The following is a 17646-nucleotide window of genomic DNA, read 5'->3' on the forward strand; positions in this document are numbered from 1 at the left end:
GAGGGGGCTTGAGGGGCGGGGATGAGCTTAACCCCCCCACCCACTTTCCTGCCTTGCTTTTCCCCCTACAGGGCTTCCCTGGACCAAGCGGCCCTCTTGGCCCCGTGGGACCCCCGGGACTCCCCGTGAGTAGCGCCTGACCCCCCCTCCCGCCCGCCCTCTGACGCCTCCTGGATGGGAACCCCAACTCTCTCCTCTTCTTTCAGGGTCCTCCCGGACCGCAGGGCGCCAAAGGAGCCACGGTGAGCCATTCAGCCCTGCCACGCAGCGCTTGGGGGGTGGGCAGGGAGGAACAGGGGAGAAGGAAAGAGAGGAAAGTCTCCCCTTGAGGACTAGCCTCTTGGCAATTTGATTCCAGGGTGAAGCCGGACCCAAAGGACAGCGAGGCGTCCCCGGTCCGCCTGGGAATCCGGTAAGTGTGAGTCAGTGGTCGCGTATCCAAATGTAAATCGTGGGACCCTGGGAACGTTGTAACACCGGCGTAAGTCTGAAAAAATGGCCATTTTTTTTAAAAAAACGGTCACTAAACGAATCGTTGTAAGTCGAGGACTATCTGTATCACCCACCTCGTATCCAAAGCAACTTTTGACTTCGTTCGCACCATGTTCCAAACTTGGCTGTTTCCTGGGGTTCGAGCAACACGCAAGTGGTCCTCGACTTACAACGATTCGTTTAGTGACCGTTCAAAGTTACCACAGCATTTTTTGCACGACTGCTACAGTACCCCTCGTGGTGAAGCGATCGAAATTCGGACGCTCGGAGGATGACTCGTATTTACGGCGGTCGCAGCGTCCCGGGGTGGGGTGGGGTGGGGGTCAGGTGATCGCCTCGTGCGATTTTCTGACCGGCAAAGTCCTTGGGGGAAGCCGGATTCGCTTAACAACCACGTTACTAACTTAACGACGGCAGCAATTCGCTTAATGACCGTGGCAGGAAAGGTCCTACAAACGAATGAAACTCGCTTAATAACCGTCGACGCCCAGTGACGGAAATTGTGGTCGTAACGCGAGGGCTCCCGGTGTTGGCCAACCTGCTTGGGGCGCCCAACGAGGGGCCGGCGTCCTGTCTGAACGGGGGGGGGGTTACCGTCTCGGGCAGGGCCCGCCGGGCGAGACCATCCAGCCGCTGCCCATCCAGCGTGCCAAGAAGAGCCGGCGCTCGGTGGACGGCAGCCAGTTGGTGCCCGAGGAGGAGATGGCGGCCGACGGGCCAGCGGGCCAGCTGGTGGAAGGGATCTACGGCACCCTGGAGAGCCTCCGGCAGGAAATCGAGGGGATGCGGAAGCCGCTGGGCACCCGGGACAGCCCCGCCCGCACCTGCCAGGACCTCCGGCTGGCCCAGCCGGAACTGCCGGACGGTGGGTGTAACGGCACGACGAGAGTTGGGTGGGACCTCAGAGGCCTTCGAGTCCAACCCGCCAGACAAGCCGGAGACTCGATGCCATTTCTGTCCGGCTTCTTCTTGACAAGAGGCCTGTTTGCTTCCCCCCGCCCGCGAGGGTCCTGCCCCGCCCCTCCCGCCCGAGACCCCCCCTAGCCTCTGTCCTGGAGTGGGGGGGCTGCAAGGTGCTTGCCGAGGCGGGGGGGGCCACGTGAAATCTCGTGGACTCCTTTCACGGGAACCTTTCCCGGTTCCTTTGTCAAACCCAGAAGCTGCTGGATTAACTACAACGCCCAGCAGCCCCCGCCGGCAGAAGAGGGGAGGGGGCAGCCCCAGCTGCTGAGATCTGCCCCCCCATGCCTGGATTCCACCCGCGGTTCTCCCTGCAAGCCCTTTGGGGGCAGACATGAAGTCCCAGGGGGGGGATATTTGCACCCCGGATCACCTTCGCCACCCAACAGCCCTCTGGTTTTTTTTGTTTTGGGTGAGGGTTGAGTTTGCAAGGGGGGGGGTCCCTGGAGTTGTGGGACGACCCCCCCCAACCTGGAGGCTCGGTGGGCAATGTTTTGCCCTTCCTTCCCTCTCGCCCCCCCCTTGTAGGCGAATATTGGATCGACCCCAACCAGGGCTGTTCCAGGGACTCCTTCCGCGTCTACTGCAACTTCACGGCCGGGGGGGAGACCTGCGTCTTCCCCAGCTGGGAGTCCCAAGAGGTGAGGAGGGGGCGCTGGGCACGGGGAGGGGGGCTGGCGTGGCTGGGGGGTTTGTGGGGAGCCTGCCGCCCCCCCAAATGAACACTAAAAGCCGATGGCCCTGTTTCTGCCCAATTAATGAAAACAAAGGTTGGGGTCCCGAAATAGTGCAGGCGGCACCCCTGGCGATGCTGTGTGTGTCCTGGGGGGGGTGTCAAGCAATTTGGGCCCCCTATGTGGTGGGCATAGCCTGTCCAGGGGGGCAGAGGGAGGCTGCGTTTCAGGCAAAGTGCTTTGCCACAACCCTCTTCTGGGATGTGGTTTCGGCCTCACCGTCCCGGCTGCAGTTCTGTGATCGCCTCTTGGTCTCCCATCCAGGCCTGGCCCTGCTTAGCTTCCAAGTGAAGACCAGAAGGCTTTGAACGGGGCGGGGGGGGTGGCTGTGGGTCCCAGCCGCGTGGATCAAGCCCCCTGTGTGTGTGTGTGGGGGGGAGAACCCCTTCAAAAAGCCAAGAAAGGGGAGATTTTGCCTTTGGGGCCAGCCACAACGAGGCCCCGCTGCTCCTGGGTGCCCGCGCTCTCGCTCTCTTCCTGTGGGTCAGAAAACCAAGCCACGCAGGGCAGTGGGGGCACAGCTTATTTTGCACACACACACCCCAGGCTGGAGAATGACCCTGGATTTCCTCACCCCCCCCTCCAAAAAATATCCATCCTTAGCGTCTTTCCATGGGAAGGCCGGTCCTTTGAGCGTTTCCTTCCGCAGGTGCCGATGGCAGCGTGGGAGGAGGAGGAGGGGCAGGAGACCCCCCCGAGGTGGTTCAGCCATTTCCAGAAGGGCCGCCGGGTGAGTCCTCTGGCTGGGAGGGGTGTGCTGACAGTGGGTCCCCCCCCCCGTCGGTCTCTCCTGCACCTGACTCTCCCCTCCTGGAAGGAGGAAAATTGGAATGGAACCCCAGAGTTGGAAGGGACCTTATAGGTCATCTAGTCCAACCCCCTCCTTAAGCAGGAGACGCCCATCCCAGAAGGCAGCCAGGATTTGCCTGAGCGCAGAGCTCATGGTGGGGGAGACCTCTTAGTTGGGGGGGCTCGGGGGGGGCAGAAGTGGGGAACAGGGCTCTTCGCTGTGAAATCCTCCTTCCGGACGGCTGAATGTAGTAGCCAGTCAGTGGGGTCAGCCCTTGTGCTGCATTCACACGACACCCCAAATGCCACCCCGAAGGACCCAGAGCAACCTTCATGAAACTTGCGAAGCCCGGAAATGGTGTGTGTGTGTGTGTGTGTGTGTGTGTGTGTAATTGACTTCCTCCTGGCTTCCTTGGAACTCGGTGGGTTGTGTGAACGCAACGCGTTTGGTTTAGCCCTGATGTGGGACGGAGACGGGAAACCGGCAAATGGATCGGTCTGGTTCCCCAGCGCAGGGTGCTGTGCGGAGGTCTGTCCATTTGCAGGGAGGAGTGATAGAACCTCCAGAATGGGACCCTTAAGGTCATCCAGCCCACCTCCCGGGCATCCTCTGCTTGAAGGCAGGCCCCCCTTCCAGTTCCGCTCAGCCCGTTTTCCCCAGCAAGGGCAGGTGGGGGCGGCTGACGTACTCTCTGCCCCCCCCCAATCCTTGCTCCTTCCCCAGTTCTCCTACGTGGACGCGGCCGGCCAACCGCTGGGCGTGGTGCAGCTCTCCTTCTTGCGCCTGCTAAGCATCTCCGCCCGCCAGAACTTCACCTACCACTGCCGGCACTCGGCCGCCTGGCACAGCTCGGGTTCCCCCGCCTCGGGGGGCTACCAGCGGGCGCTGCGCTTCCAGGGGGCCAACGAGGACGAACTGAGCTACGACAACAGTCCCTACGTCAAGGCACTGGTGGACGGCTGTGCGGTGAGAGCCCGGGAGGGCACGGGGGGAAGGGGGGGCAAAAGAACCGGGGGGGGGACAGGATCCGTACCCAGAAAGGGCGTCCTCACCTGGGTGGATTCTGGGCTGTGTGTGTCCCCAGATCATTTCTCCCATGATCAGCTCCCTCTTGGGGGGGGGGTTCAAGGGTTCCCCCACCCAAGCAGATTCCCCCACCCAAACGGGGGTGTGTGTCCCGATGTCCCCGGTTTCCAACTTCCTGACTGAAGCAGAACTCTCAGCTTCTCTTTGGGGGGGGCACTGACCCTCCCTCTGTGGTGACCCTCCTCTTCTTCACCCCCCCCAGGCACGTAAAGCGTCCGGCAAGACGGTCCTGGAGGTCAACACCCCCCAGGTGGAGCACCTGCCCTTGCTGGACGTGCATGTGACGGACTTTGGGGAGCCCGGACAGGGCTTCGGCTTCGAGGTGGGGGCCGCCTGCTTCCTGGGCTAGAGCGGAGCCCACCCCCACCCCCAGCGCAGCCGGCTGACCTCGTCCGAGGAGCTTCCTGGTGGCCAGAAAAGAGTGGAGACCATGGGGGGTGTTAGTGTTTTTTTTTTCCAGCAACTGGAAGATCCCTCTGTTGAAGGGGTGCAGAGAGCCCCTCCCCCATGGAAGTTTTCTCCCTCCAAATTCTCTGTACCCCCTCCTCCTGCTGAATCCCCCCCAAGGCTCTGACCCCCCCTCCTACGATGGACCCCTTCCTGGTTCATTGCTTCCTCCCATCCATGCTGATAGAGACACCCCCCGCTCGTGCAAACAGCAGAGACCCCAGCCATCATTGAACGCCCCCCTCCCACTAAACCCCTCCTGTGCCCCCCTCCCACTTCAGCCCTACGGATAGCAACTTTACCCTTACCTCCCCCCCCCGCCTTGCAATCAGTGGCTCAGAAAAATGGGGTGGCCTTCCACATCGTCCGGGGTTGCCCCCTCCCCCCGTTTTTCTCTCCTTCCTCCTCCCCACCCACCCTCGTCCCCCCCCTGACCTCCCCTTCCTTTATCCTGCACAAAAAGTCGTGGGTAAGAAAAGAAAAAAAAAAGAAGTCCAAAGAAGAAAGAGGAAACCGTATATATTTTATTTTGTTTTTATAAAAAGAAAAAGAAATAAATTAATTATATTATTTAATGGAATCAATATTAAAAAGAACACTTTTTTTCCTGCTGCAAATTCGTAATCTTGAAAATGGTGTGTGTGTGTGTGTATGGGGTGGGGGGGGAATGCGAGTTTGAGATCCCACTTCTAGGCTACGGGAAATTTAAGAAATATATTGAATTTTTCTTACGGACTGGCTCATCCTTTCCCATCTGCCCGGACTGAAGCCATCATCAGGGATGTCCAATCGTGGCCACTTTAAGACTTGTGGACTCTGGCTGGGGAATTCTGGGAGTTGAAGTCCACAAGTCTTAAAGTGGCCACGGTTGGACATCCCTGGCTTGGAACGTACCACACAGATGTGTTTCTGGGGCTTGGAACATACCACAAATGTAGGATGTGCTGGAAATTGGTCCACAGGTCTTAAAGTGGTCACGGTTGGACACCCCTGGCTTGGAACATACCACAAACATAGGATATGCTGGGAGTTGAAGTCTACAAGTGGCCACGGTAGGACAGCTCTGCCTTGGAACGTACCACAAACACAGGATGTTCTTCCTTGGCGTGGAACGTACCACAAACGTAGGGTGTACTGGGAGTTGAAGTCCACAAGTATAGTGGCCACGGTTGGACAGTCCTGGCTTGGAATGCACCACAAACACAGGATGTTCTTTCCTGGCTTGGAATGTACAGAGTGTGCTGCCATGGTTGGACACCCCTGGCTTGGAACATACCACAAACATAGGATATGCTGGGAGTTGAAGTCCACAAGTGGCTACGGTAGGACAGCTCTGCCTTGGAACGTACGACAAACACAGGATGTTTTTCCTTGGCTTGGAACATACCACAAACGTAGGGTGTACTGGGAGTTGAAGTCAAGTATAGTGGCTACGGTTGGACAGCCCTGGCTTGGAACGCAGCACAAACATAGGATGTTCTTCCTGGCTTGGAATGTACCACAAACATAGGGTGTGCTGCCATGGTTGGACAGCCCTGGCTTGGAATGCACCACAAATATTTGTGAGTGCACAAACTACTTTCCTGAGCCAATATGGAGCCTTCCTCCCTGCCAGCCATTTGGAAAAACAGTTGTGACACATAGGCTGCATCCCCAGTTATAGAAGCAGTTTTTTCTCTTTGTGTATTGTGTGACTGATGAACCACAGCTGATGTGGGAGAGGGGGAGGAAGGGCCAAGATCAGGCAAAGGAGGCCACTATCATCGCATCTTGTGGTAGAGAGTTCCATAAGTTGACTACATGTTCCATTGAGGTTCTCCTGACCTCTGGACAGGAATGGAATAGAGGGAGTCCTCAACTTATGCCCACTTGCTTAGTGGCTGTCTGACAGTAGCAACTTACAATCTGCCCTCATACGTAGGACCATCCCAGCATCCTTGTCGCTGTCATGCGATTGCCATCCAGGCGCTTGGCTTGCATTTACGACAATTCCCTCTCCTGATCGCCCTTTGCAACCTTCTCAGACGGCTTCCCACAAAGTCAGTGGGGAAGCCAGCGGGAAAGACAGGCAAAAGGTGGTTAGACGGATGTCTGGCTTAAATCACAGCAGAAAAGATGGCAGAATTGGGTAAGGTGACGTCTCATTTAATGACCACGTTGCTCGGTGATGAATTTTCCAGTCCCCAATTCCGACTGTACATCGAGAACTGCCTGGATCTGGCCCCCAAACTGTCACAAGTCCCGTGAACGCATCTGCACAGCATGCTAAGCTGGGTCAGTGTTGTCACTGCATTCACACAAACAGACCCCTCTTTCCTTCTTTAGGGAACAACTCATTTGTGTGAGGCCCACTCACCAGCAATCTCTGCCCGTGTGGTGATAGCACGGGGATGGGGAGAAGTGTGGGTGAGCCTGGCCCCCAAATTCCAGCGTCCCCCATTTCCCCCTCGGTCCCAAGGAGGCCTTCTGGGTCACAAGAGAGTTTATTAAAGGGACTGTACAAGGGGAGGGGGGGAGCGGGGTTTGTTTTTTCCTGCCCTCAAAAGTTGGGCCGGTGCTTCTTCACCTCAACCATCAGGTGGTGGATGTTGATGAGCTCCGAGCGGACACCAAGGCCCTTCAGTGGGGGTAGCGCCAGGACCTTGTGGAAGCGGTGGTAGTACTGGATCAGCTGCGTCAGCGCCCCCTGCGGGCAGCAGCAGGCAATGAGGGTGAAGCTCGGCCCCGCCCCTTCTGGGCCCCGTTTCCCTCCCAACAGGTGCCCCCCTCCCCCAACCTGGATGATGGTGGTCCCGTTCTTGAAGTTGGTGAAGGAGCGCATCACGTCCTGGCTAAGGGTCTCCACCGAGGCCTTCCAGGTGGCGGCAAAGCCACGCACCAGCTGCGTCACCCGGGCTGTGGGGCAAGGAAGGTGAGTGAGTGGCGGAAGGACCCCCTCCTTCCTTCTCACCTCCCACGTCCGTGCCCCACTCACCTTCCTCCCCTCGCAGGCGCTCCAGCTGTCCCCGCTCAGACAACCCCTCCACCTCTTTCACGAAGGCGATCATGCCCCCGAACCCCGGGGCCAGGAGCTCCTCAATGAACTCCTAACAGGGGAGGAAGAGGGGGGCTCAGCCGAGACAGAGGGACCCCCTCCCACAAGGCCCCTCTGAGGGCATGGGGTGCCCCCCATTCTACCCAATGAGTGCATCGACGCAAGCATTGCCCAGCACGACTCTACACAATGAGAAGACATCTACGTCGGCCCCTGGTGTGTACCCCACATGCCTCCCCCATCACCCCAGGAAAGGCAGGAGGCCCCTTTGGCTGGAGACCCCTTTGGCCTCTTGAAGACGGGGACCCCTGAGAATGGGAGCTGCAGCAGCCAGCCACCCACCCACCCAGGCCCACCTGAGTGCGGGCGTTCAGCAGCTGCTGGAACCCCTCCACCTCCTTGCTTTCCTCCACCGCTCGCTCCTGGGGAGGACAAAGGGGGAGGGACAGCATGTGGGGCTGAGGCTTCGTCCTTCTACCCCTCCCTCCTTTTGCTGGACACTCCCCTTCAGTCGCCTGCGTACCATCAGGACACCCAGCATCATGTCGTAGTTGTTGATGAGGAAGATGAGCTGCTCGGTGCGGGAGGAGAATTCAGCCGCCACACGCAGGACAAAGTTCTCCACTTCGGTCTGGGGTGGGGGTGGGAGGGAAGCAGGCAGCATCAGAGAAAGGCTCATTCCCATCTCCAGACCAGCTCCCCCAATACTAGGAGGTGCAAGACACCACCCTACACCCAACAGGCAGACTGAGGCTAGTTAATAAGACAAGCCAAGGAGAAGCAGGATACAGGGGAGGATCAGAGGCTGCATCTGCCCAGCCCCACAAGCCCCCCAGGAGACCCCCACCCTTCAGCCCCTGGCCGAATCCAGCATGCAGAGAACCAGGAACCTGGACAGTTCAGAAATGTTACACCATGGATGATGCCCCACGCAAACAGCCAGAGGGCAGAAAAGTCCCCTCGAGGCACCAGCCGGCTTCTCAACCCATCCGGGGAGGGGTAGCCCCCCCATCTCTGGGTCAGGCTACTCTCCCTGCAAGGAAGGTCTCTCCCGTCCCACAGAAGGGCTCACTTGGAGCTGCCCCAGCAGGGCCAAAGTCCGCTCGTGGGGGAAGGTCTGGTTGATGCTGACGATGGCCGAGGAGAACTCTGCGTAGCGCCGGGTGATCTGCGGGTGGGGAAAAAGAGAGCAGAGGAGAGAAGCAGGATGAGGAGCCTCTGGGGTCTCCATACTTGGCTATGGAAGACCCCTCCTTCTTGGCTGGACCACCGGCAGGTGGGCATCCAAGCATCCCTGCCAGACCCTTCCCCAACTCTGCTCCAATCCATCACCAGCCCCCCCCGCCCATCTCCGGCAACTGGGGAGCTATTTGGCCATAAGCCCACCCCTTTTCAGTCCTCGTATTCTGCTCTGCAGAAACAGCCCCCTCCCCACTTAAAAAGGGGGGCGTTCACCCCTCACTTCCTGAGGGTCGCTCCCATGGATGCGTACGTACGTAGTGGGGACGCGTGTCGAGAAAGCCCAGCTTCTGGGGGTCTGTGCTCTGGATGCTGTGAATGTTCAATTCCAGAATGTACTGAAATCGCGGCCAGAGAAGTTCCAGCAATGTGTCCCAGTACCTGGGGGGAGGGGGGAAGGGGGAGCATCAACCAGACAGAAGACACCCCAAAATGTGTTTGAATATTAGTAGCTCAAGTTGGTAGTTGGGCTGTGGGTTTGAGCTCGGATCTTGACAATTTGGTTGCAAATGTTTTGTCACCGTTCGAGAAGATATACCCACAATGCACTCTGAATTGTGCTCGTCTGTCAGAGCACTGACCTTTAAATAGCTTTTTATGCGATGCGAATTTATGTGATGAACATTCATGCCAATTTACATCACGTAAGAAGGTATTTAAAGGCCAGCGCTCTGACAAACAAGCAGAATTCAAAGCATACTGATGTTGCCTCCTCGAAGGGTGACAATACGCTTGCAACCAAATTGCCAAGCTCGGAGCTCAAACCCACAGCTCAGAAGACACCCTGCCTGACCCCATCAACCCCCACTGGCCAAGGGAGAGAGCGCTGGGAGGAGAGTGGGGGCAAGGGGGCTCACTTGTCAATGGCCGGGACGTTGCGCTTGGCCACCAGGGCCTTGAACCGAAGGACGATGTGGATGCAGAGGAAGACGGCGATGCTGTCGTAGCAGTCGCTCACGTAGGCGTCCATGTGCTTCTGTGGGGAGGGGAGCAGAGAGAGAGAGATGAGATGCATGGCGGGGCGGTGCCCTGCTTCTCGGACCCCATGCTTCCCAAAGGATTCCAAGTCCTTGGACTGCAGGGCCCCTTGGGAGCCAGGCGTGAAGGTCCCATGGCCGGAAGGATCCAAAAAGAGGTGGATAAGGGGTGTCTCCAGGTTATGCCTAAATTTCGATTATTCTGAGTTCCTCATCAACAAAACGCAGAAAGAACAGAATAACAGAATTGGAAGGGAACTTTCAGGTCTTCAACCCCCTGCTTGAGCAGGAGAGCATCCAGTCTCTTCGTAAAAAGTCTCCAGTGTTGGAGCACTCACAACTTCTAGAGGCAAGCTGTTCCACTGGTTAATTATTCCCGCTGTCAGGAAATTTCTCCTTAGTTCTAGGTTGGTGCCTTGATTAGCGCCCACCCATTGCTTCTTGCCCTGCCTTTAGGCACTTTGCAGGCTGACCCCCCCCCTTCTTCTTTGCGGCAGCCCCCTCAAATATCGGAGCACCGCTGCCGTGTCGCCCCTAGTCCTTCTTTTCATCAAATTTCATTAAAGAGCTTTGATGCCCGCAAAGGAGGAAGCCTTCCTGGTCTAGACTCACCCCCACCCCTCCCACCCACCCCCCCCAGACCCGGCCGCAGATGCTCACGAGGAACATGGCGAGGGTCTTGCCCATGACGGCGTTGAAAAGGTCCAGGGCGGGGGTCCCGGCCACCAGGAAGAAGTCGCAGAGGAAAAGGTACTCGCGGCAGCTGTTGTCCAGCAGGGCGTAGTGCTGGCTCCGGAAAAGCGACTCGAAGGGGTACTGCGCAGAGGGGGGCAGGGAGGCAACATTGGCAGGAGCCGTGGGGCAGGGCCTCGGGGTCCCCGGCGCTCCCCAGCTCCTCCATGAAACTCCATTTCTTCCAGAGGCTTTCCGTTGGACGGGAACAGCAAGCAAACCCCAAACGGAGCGACCTGCGGGTCCCCGGACTACAACTACCCTAATACCCAACCAGGCCCTGCTTGTGGGGCTGAAGACCCACCAGTCTGGAGGGCCCTGGGGGGGACGTAAGGTTCTTCGACGTAAACCAGAGGCGCCACAAATGACGCCGAAGTGCAGCTGTTGCCCCACAAAAAGGAAAGGTTAGGGAAGGCGACAGCTGAGGGACCCCCGTGCCTCAAGAAAGCCCCCTACCCTAATCTGGCTTGCTGACTGGGGGGGGGGTATGCTCTGGCTTCTCCTGGGAGTTTCCCATCTTAAATCAGTCCGACTCCGCTTAAGGAAGACACACACACACAGCCCGCAGCCACCGCGCTCCCTGCCGTTCCCCAAAAGGCTGGACGTACTCGGACGTCGCTCTTCTGCGCCGAGTGGGGGACGATGATGGGGCCCTCCAGCTCGGCGCTGCTGATCACGTTCCCCCGGTTCCCCAGAGTGAAGATGGTGTTTCGGCTGCGGAGGGAAGGCTTGGAGAAGAAGCGTGGCCAGCCGCTGTCAAGGACCACTCCGTGGCGCAAGTGGATACCCTGTCCGTCCCTAGGCCAGGGTCCCTTCCCCTCCCTCTGGCCATGCGGGGCAGCCCCAAACACGAGCCAGGAGGGGTGCAGATTGGCGGCGGGAGGGGAGGACTGCCTGCAAGCCTCCCTTGGCTGCTGGTCCGGTCGCCCCCTCCCCTGGGGTTCCCCCCCCAGGAAAGGATATCCTTCTTGCAGGTGTCTTCCACCCCCATCAGGTCGTCCTTCTCGGCCACCTCCTCGTACTGCGGGTTCGGGAGACAGAAAACGGGGTCGAACTTGCTGTGACAGAAGGATGGGGACGGAGGGGGAGGGGGCCCTGCATCCGGGGGCGGGGGTGGGGGGAGGGAGACCAGGCCCCCCTGCCCAGGGAGCTCACCTGGAGCTTCATCAGGCGGTTGGTGTAGGACTTGAAGTAGCTGAGGTAGATCTTGCTCATGGTGTCCACGTACTCGTCCCGCACCTCCTTGGCGATGATGCGCTCGTGGCCCAGCAAGAACTGGTAGAAAAACCTGCCACCAAAAGAGGAGGGACTTCACTTGCCTCCCCCCACCCCACAGAAGAGGGGCTGGGCATCCCACTTTGCTCTCCCCCAAACCCAGCACAAACGCCTGCAAAGAAAGACCTTGAGCTTCTCCAGGGCGAGTGGCATCGTGCCCAAAGCACTCTGGGAGGCCGACCGCTCCCCAGAAGCCCAGGGCATGCTGGGACGAGATGTGGAGCCGCCTGGCCCCACCTCCTACCTGTACTTGAGCAGGGCATTCTGGGGGATCTGGTAGTTGGTCATGGGCTTGCGGAAGGAGACGACTTTCTGCAGGATGAATTCCCGGATCTTGGCCACCGCCTGTTGGAGGAAGGAGAACCACCCATGGAGCACCTCTAGCCGAAGGCTGGGGCACCAGCTCCCCCCCCACCAAAGTCTGACCCCTTCCCACTCACCCACCTACCCACCCGCTTCCCTGACAATTCTGCAGCCAGAGCCTTGCAGGAAAGTGGGACCATCTGATGTGATGGGCAGACAGAACAACCTTGAGGAACCTCGGCCCAAACTGCGACAACAGATAAAAGAAACCAGAGTCCGGGCCAGAACGGTAACCTGAGAAATCCACAAGTCCTCGCAAACGTAGAATGTGAGAGCTGCCATCCTTCACACGTACCTATGCTTCGCTACCATGTTTCTCCTCAAAATAAAACTGGGTCTTATATTAATTCTGGCTCCCCAAGGTGCATTAGGGCTCATTTTCTGGTTAGGTCTTATATTCGGGGACATACGGTACTAAACGCGTCTGTCTGGCTGACGATCTTAACTGGGGCTGATATTACGAGCGCAGATGATACCACTCTAATGGCAGAAAGTGACGAGGAACTAAAGAGCCTCTTGTTGCGGGTGAAGAAGGAGAGTGCAAAAGTTGGGTTGAAAGTTAACATTAAGAAAGCCAAGATCATGGCATCCGGCCCGCTCAATTCCTGGCAAATAGGTGGGGAAGAAATGGAGGTAGTGACAGATTTTATATTCCTGGGCTCCAAGATCACTGCAGATGGGGACTGTAGCCAAGAAATTAAAAGACGCTTGCTCCTCAGGAGGAAAGCCATGGCAAATCTAGACAGCACACTAAAAAGCAGAGACGTCACCCTGTCAACAAAAGTGCGTATAGTCAAGACTATGGTCTTCCCAGTTGCAATGTATGGCAGTGAAAGCTGGACCATAAGAAAGGCTGAACACCAAAGAATTGAAGCCTTTGAACTCTGGTGCTGGAGAAGACTCCTGCGAGTCCCTTGGACTGCAAGGCGATCAAACCGGTCAGTCCCAGAGGAGATCCACCCTGATTGCTCTTTAGAAGGCCAGATCCTGAAGCTAAAACTCAAATCCTTTGGCCACCTAATGAGAAGGAAGGACTCACTGGAGAAGAGCCTCATGCTGGGAAAGGTGGAGGGCAATAGAAGAAGGGGACGACGGAGAACGAGGTGGCTGGATGGAGTCACTGAAGCAGGAGGTGGGAGCTTTAATGGACTCCAGAAGATGGTAGAGGACAGGAAGGCCTGGAGGAACGTTGTCCATAGGGTCGCGATGGGTCGGACACGACTTCGCAACTAACAGCAACAATATTGCGAGCATCCTGAAAAATCACGCCAGGGCAGGGGTGCCAAACTGCTGGCCCGCGGGTCGGCTGCATCATGCCTAGGCCGTGCCTGCCCCAGGCCCGGCAATGCAAAAAAAGTCACGAGACATTGTGAGACATCAAGTGACGTGGCGAATTTGACACCCGTGCGCTAGGGTTTTATTTTCTGGCTGAGTCTTATTTCCAGGGAAACCCGGTAGATGCCAATCTGCCGTAAGCCATGGGGGGGATGGAACTGCGGGAAGATGGAAACCGAAAGCAATCTCCCTGCCGACCCGAAACATCCCAAGGCTGCGGACATCTTTCCGCCTAACCAACCGTCGGAGGGGGAGTTACTAAAACAGCTCCTTCGAATACGACTGGACAATGGGGAGATAACCGGGGGGTTGGAACAAAGAAGGGAGAGTTAACTAGGGAATCTTTGTGCCCAAAACCTTAGATCTGGCTTTGCTACATAACAACCACTTTGTTTTAGTAAAAGTAACAAACGGAGCCGAGCGTGTTGCTGGGGCAGGTCTGACACAGAGGGAGGGAAGGGGAAGCGCATTCAGACGTGCACGATTCTTCCCGTTACTTCTCACAATAAAAACGTTTCTGGCTGGTTTACTAATTTGGTCTACCTCGCAGGAACGACATCTACAAAGCAGGGAGAAACGGGGGCCCTGCCGGAGAAGGAGGGGAAGGAGCCCGGCTTCTCACCTTGGCCTTCAGCTTGTCCAGGATGTCCGCCACGTCCGTGCAGGCCATGGTCTCGCGGAAGGCCTGCTCCTTCACGGCGTTGATCTTGTTGTTGAGTTCGTGCAGCTGCTCCAGGAAGGCCTGGTCGGTCACTGGTGTCTCCAGGATGGTGCTGGGGACGGGAGAGGAAGGAGCATAGATTGGGCGTCCTCTTCCCCCCACGCGGACTCCCCCCACACTCTCCCTTCTCTGCCAGGATGATGGGCCCTCTGCCCTGCCGGACCTGATCATGACGTTGGGCACCACCAGCTCGTCCACCAGCTGGGAGAGGCGCCCACGGACAGCCTGGCGGTTGCGCAGGCGGACGTTCATGGCGACCGACTGTTCCTGCAGCGTCTGGATCTCACAGCTGATGCTGCTCAGGTCGGACTGGAAGGAGCTCAGCATGGCCTCCATGCGCTGGGGAGAGGAAGGGTGGGGGGAAGATAGGCAGGATTTATCCATCTTGCACACACACCCACACTTGAGTCAGCTAGGCTGAGGGAAAAGCATGCCGGAGTGCAGGAAACAGGTCTGGATCTGAGGTGGGGATCAGCCAACCCCACTTCTGCAAAGAGGGGGAAGGAGGAACCCACCCAGAAGCCCCCACCCCTTGCTATCTAGGGACTCCTAGGAGAAGCCCCACAAGGGGCCCTGGGTGAGGAGGGGGACAAAGCACTCCCCCCATGTTGGCCTTGGAGTCTCCCAGTACTGCCATGCTATGTGGAGCCTTTGTTCGCATGACAGAAATAGAAATATAGAAATAGAAATGAAAATGTAGAGAAATATAGAAATAGAAATAATAGAAATAACGCGTCAGAGAATGCTTAGCCTTGTTGCGCTGAGGTAAACCCGGGAGTAAATACAGTAAACAGTGGTTTGTATTAAGTGATTTATGTTACATATGTACACACACAGCAAACTCCAACACACAGCAGTTACAGCAGGAAACGGATGAGAAAGACTGCAGCAAGGCCTTCCCTTTTATACTCAAGCTCTTAAAGGGATACAGACTCCTGCCGAGTCGCTTCTGACACTGCATCATCCATCTCACATTATGCAAGCGGGTTAGCCTCTAAATCGTTACCTCGACATAAGAGAAATAGAACTGGAAGGGACCTTGGAGGTCCTCTAGTCCAGCCCCCCGTCAAGCAGGAGAAGCTATACCCAAGTGACTGGCTAGTCTCTTCTTGGAAACTAAGTGGAATGAGCTGGGTGTTAAGTGGAAGCAGCTGGAGTCAAGACCTCCCAGGGTCAACTTACGTGATGGGGGCTAGTCAGTTCAGGGAGCAGTAACCCTCAACTGTCTCCCCCACCCCAAGGAAGCCCGGTCCCTCCCTCCCAGCAGGAAAAGTCCCGGAGGGGAGGAGAAAGGCAGAGAGATTCACCTCAAGGACGGCATCGCAGGCTGTGATCTGGGTGTGCAGGGAGGCAATGTTCTTGCTCTCCTTGATATCTGGGGGAGGGGGGGCTGCTAAGGACAACAGTGGGATGAAGGGGGGAAGGGGTTCTTCTGGCACCGGCTCCCCCAGGGAGGAAGGGGAGCCCTCCCCCTCCCACCCCCCTGGGATCAGCCTCCCCAGCCAGGCAGAGGATACAGTCCTTGATGGAGGCGTTCTCGATCTGCTGGAGCTCCTGTTCCACCTGCTTGGAATACTGCCGGAGATCCACCCCCTGCCACGGCAGAGAAAGCAGCGAGTGAGGGGATTCCCCTCCCTCTAATCCCCTGGACCAGGGGTAGGCAACCTCGGCTCTTTTATGACTCATGGACTTCAACTCCCAGAATTCCTGAGCCAGCATGGCTGGCTCAGGAATTCTGGGAGTTGAAGTCCATGAGTCATAAAAGAGCCGAGGTTGGCCTTGGACAACCCCCAGCCCCCCGACTTCCGGCCTCTCCCACCGTCTTCAAGGCCTCCTGGACCAGAGCATCCTCCAGGTTGGCTTGGATGTGAACTGAAAGAGAGAAAGAAAGAAAATAATGCTGCCTGGAGCAAGAAAGACCACCCTCCTGCCCCACCCGACTGAGAGCCTCCCCCGTTGGTCCCAGCTCTGGAGGGGCTGCAGAGCCCCCCACCACGGCGGCCTCTCTTGCTGTCCAACCCCCCCCCCCCTTGCCCAGCTTACTGTCCACTTCATCCAGGATGAACTCCTCGGAAGTCAGGTCCAGCTCTCCCAGGTTGAGGCGCAGCGGTTCATCGCTCTGGCCCTGGGGCGGGGGAAACATACCAAAGGACCTCGTCACCCTCTGTGTGTGTGTGTGTGTGTTTGTATGTGTGTTTGTGAAGCAGATCCTCAGGCAGCCAGGTCACGGCTGTCCCAAAGGTGCTTTTTTTCAGGAGGCAAACGGAATTTCTGCCCTTTTTTCCTCGAAGAGGTTTCGCTTCTCATCCGAGGGGCTTCTTCGGCTTCCGCCGTCCAGTCCGAGCCGAGGAAGCCTCTCGAATGAGAAGCGAAAGGTCTTCAAAGCAAGCCCTGAAAAAGAAAAAAATAAGGAGGCACCTTTGGGCCAGTCGCGGGAAGGTTCCGGTTCGGCGGGGAGGATGGGCCGTGTAGTGCAGAGGGCCAAAAGGAGAGCGGGGCGTTTATCCCTCCCTCCCTCCTCCTCCTCCTCCTCTACTCCACAAGCCCCCCTCCCCTTCTAGCCCTTGTGATGTCACTTAGTCCGGTCCTGCAACCTCTGCAAGGAAGCCAGCCAGCTCAGAGGGCACCCAGTATGGAAATATTGAACTATTCCCGGGGTCTTCCAACTTGGCCCTTTGAGGACTTGTGGACTTCAACTCCCAGAATTCCTCAGCCAGCTATGCTGGCTGAGGAATTCTGGGAGTTGAAGTCCACAAGTCCTCAAAGGGCCAGGTTGGAAGACCCAGGGAATATTCTCTTCTTTAGGGGTTTTAACCCCTTTTAGCACAGAGGGGGGGCTAAATAAGGGGGGGAGGGGTAAGAGAAAGGGGCGGGGTCAGGCCCAGCCCCGCCCCCTGCAGGAATGGGGCCACCCGATCCCTGCAGCCCCTCCCGCCCAGGGCGACGCGCCTGGCAGGCCGCTGGGGCACAGGTGCAGCTGACATGCGCAGACCGGCCTCCCTGCAGGGACAGGGGGCGTTGTTGGGGGGGGCTGGCCCCCCCAAAAAGGCCGGAACTCCACCTGTGCATCGTCTGGGCCATCCCGAAGGCCGCAGGCGGACACCCGCCAGGTGCAGCCCGGAGGTCCTGGCCAGGGAAGGCTGGGGAGGTGGGGGTGGAGGGAGGTCAAAGGTGAAAGGGGGCGTGGCCGCAGCTGGACAGGAAGATGGGCGGCCGAGAAAGACAAAGTGGGGGGCAGGAAGAAGCGCCGCCTCCGCCGCCCACCTCCTCCTCCTCCTCTTCCTCCGCCTCCCCCGGGCCGAGCTGTCCCTGCGGCCGCCGCGGCGTCTCCTCCGCCTGGGAGCCCACCACGGACGCCATCGCCGCAGCAGGAGAAGGCCGCTTCCGGGTCCCGGAAGGGAGCTTCCGGTTCTCTCTAGGCCCGGGCCGGAAGAGAGACTACAACTCCCAGGAAACCTCGC

General features: G+C 57.9%; 2 protein-coding genes across 5 annotated transcripts in view; one reads left to right on the forward strand and one right to left on the reverse strand.

The window, feature by feature from the left end:
* The window catches only part of COL11A2 (collagen type XI alpha 2 chain), a gene marked incomplete at both ends in the record, with an annotated part of 46374 nt that extends 41963 nt beyond the window's left edge, over positions 1-4411 (forward strand). The window contains 7 exons of the mRNA XM_083353225.1: positions 72-125; positions 207-242; positions 359-412; positions 1099-1357; positions 1981-2093; positions 3700-3942; positions 4265-4411. Coding sequence (XP_083209351.1) covers positions 72-125; positions 207-242; positions 359-412; positions 1099-1357; positions 1981-2093; positions 3700-3942; positions 4265-4411 — 906 coding nt within the window. The remainder of the gene's footprint in view (positions 1-71; positions 126-206; positions 243-358; positions 413-1098; positions 1358-1980; positions 2094-3699; positions 3943-4264) is intronic.
* Positions 4412-5013: 602 nt separating this feature from the next.
* VPS52 (VPS52 subunit of GARP complex) lies at positions 5014-17637 on the reverse strand. Of its 4 annotated transcripts, none has more exons than XM_083352167.1 (20): positions 17450-17637; positions 16229-16310; positions 16005-16057; positions 15703-15778; positions 15493-15560; positions 14349-14524; positions 14087-14237; positions 12011-12111; positions 11647-11779; positions 11455-11512; positions 11100-11233; positions 10420-10575; positions 9640-9758; positions 9040-9163; positions 8616-8711; positions 8067-8174; positions 7900-7965; positions 7484-7595; positions 7286-7404; positions 5014-7195 (listed from the first exon to the last, which is right to left on the reverse strand). In XM_083352167.1, exons 1-20 carry the CDS (start codon positions 17543-17545, stop codon positions 7049-7051), a joined length of 2175 nt encoding a protein of 724 aa, XP_083208293.1. In that variant the 5' UTR covers positions 17546-17637; the 3' UTR covers positions 5014-7048. The 4 variants fall into 4 exon arrangements, with proteins under 4 accessions (XP_083208293.1, XP_083208295.1, XP_083208296.1 ...); XM_083352169.1 differs by lacking the exon at positions 17450-17637 and adding an exon at positions 17247-17340; XM_083352170.1 differs by lacking the exon at positions 17450-17637 and adding an exon at positions 16604-16620.
* Positions 17638-17646: the final 9 nt, after the last annotated feature.

Source organism: Vipera ursinii (genome assembly GCF_947247035.1).
Source record: "Vipera ursinii genome assembly, chromosome: 2".
In the NCBI taxonomy this organism is placed as follows: domain Eukaryota; kingdom Metazoa; phylum Chordata; class Lepidosauria; order Squamata; family Viperidae; genus Vipera; species Vipera ursinii.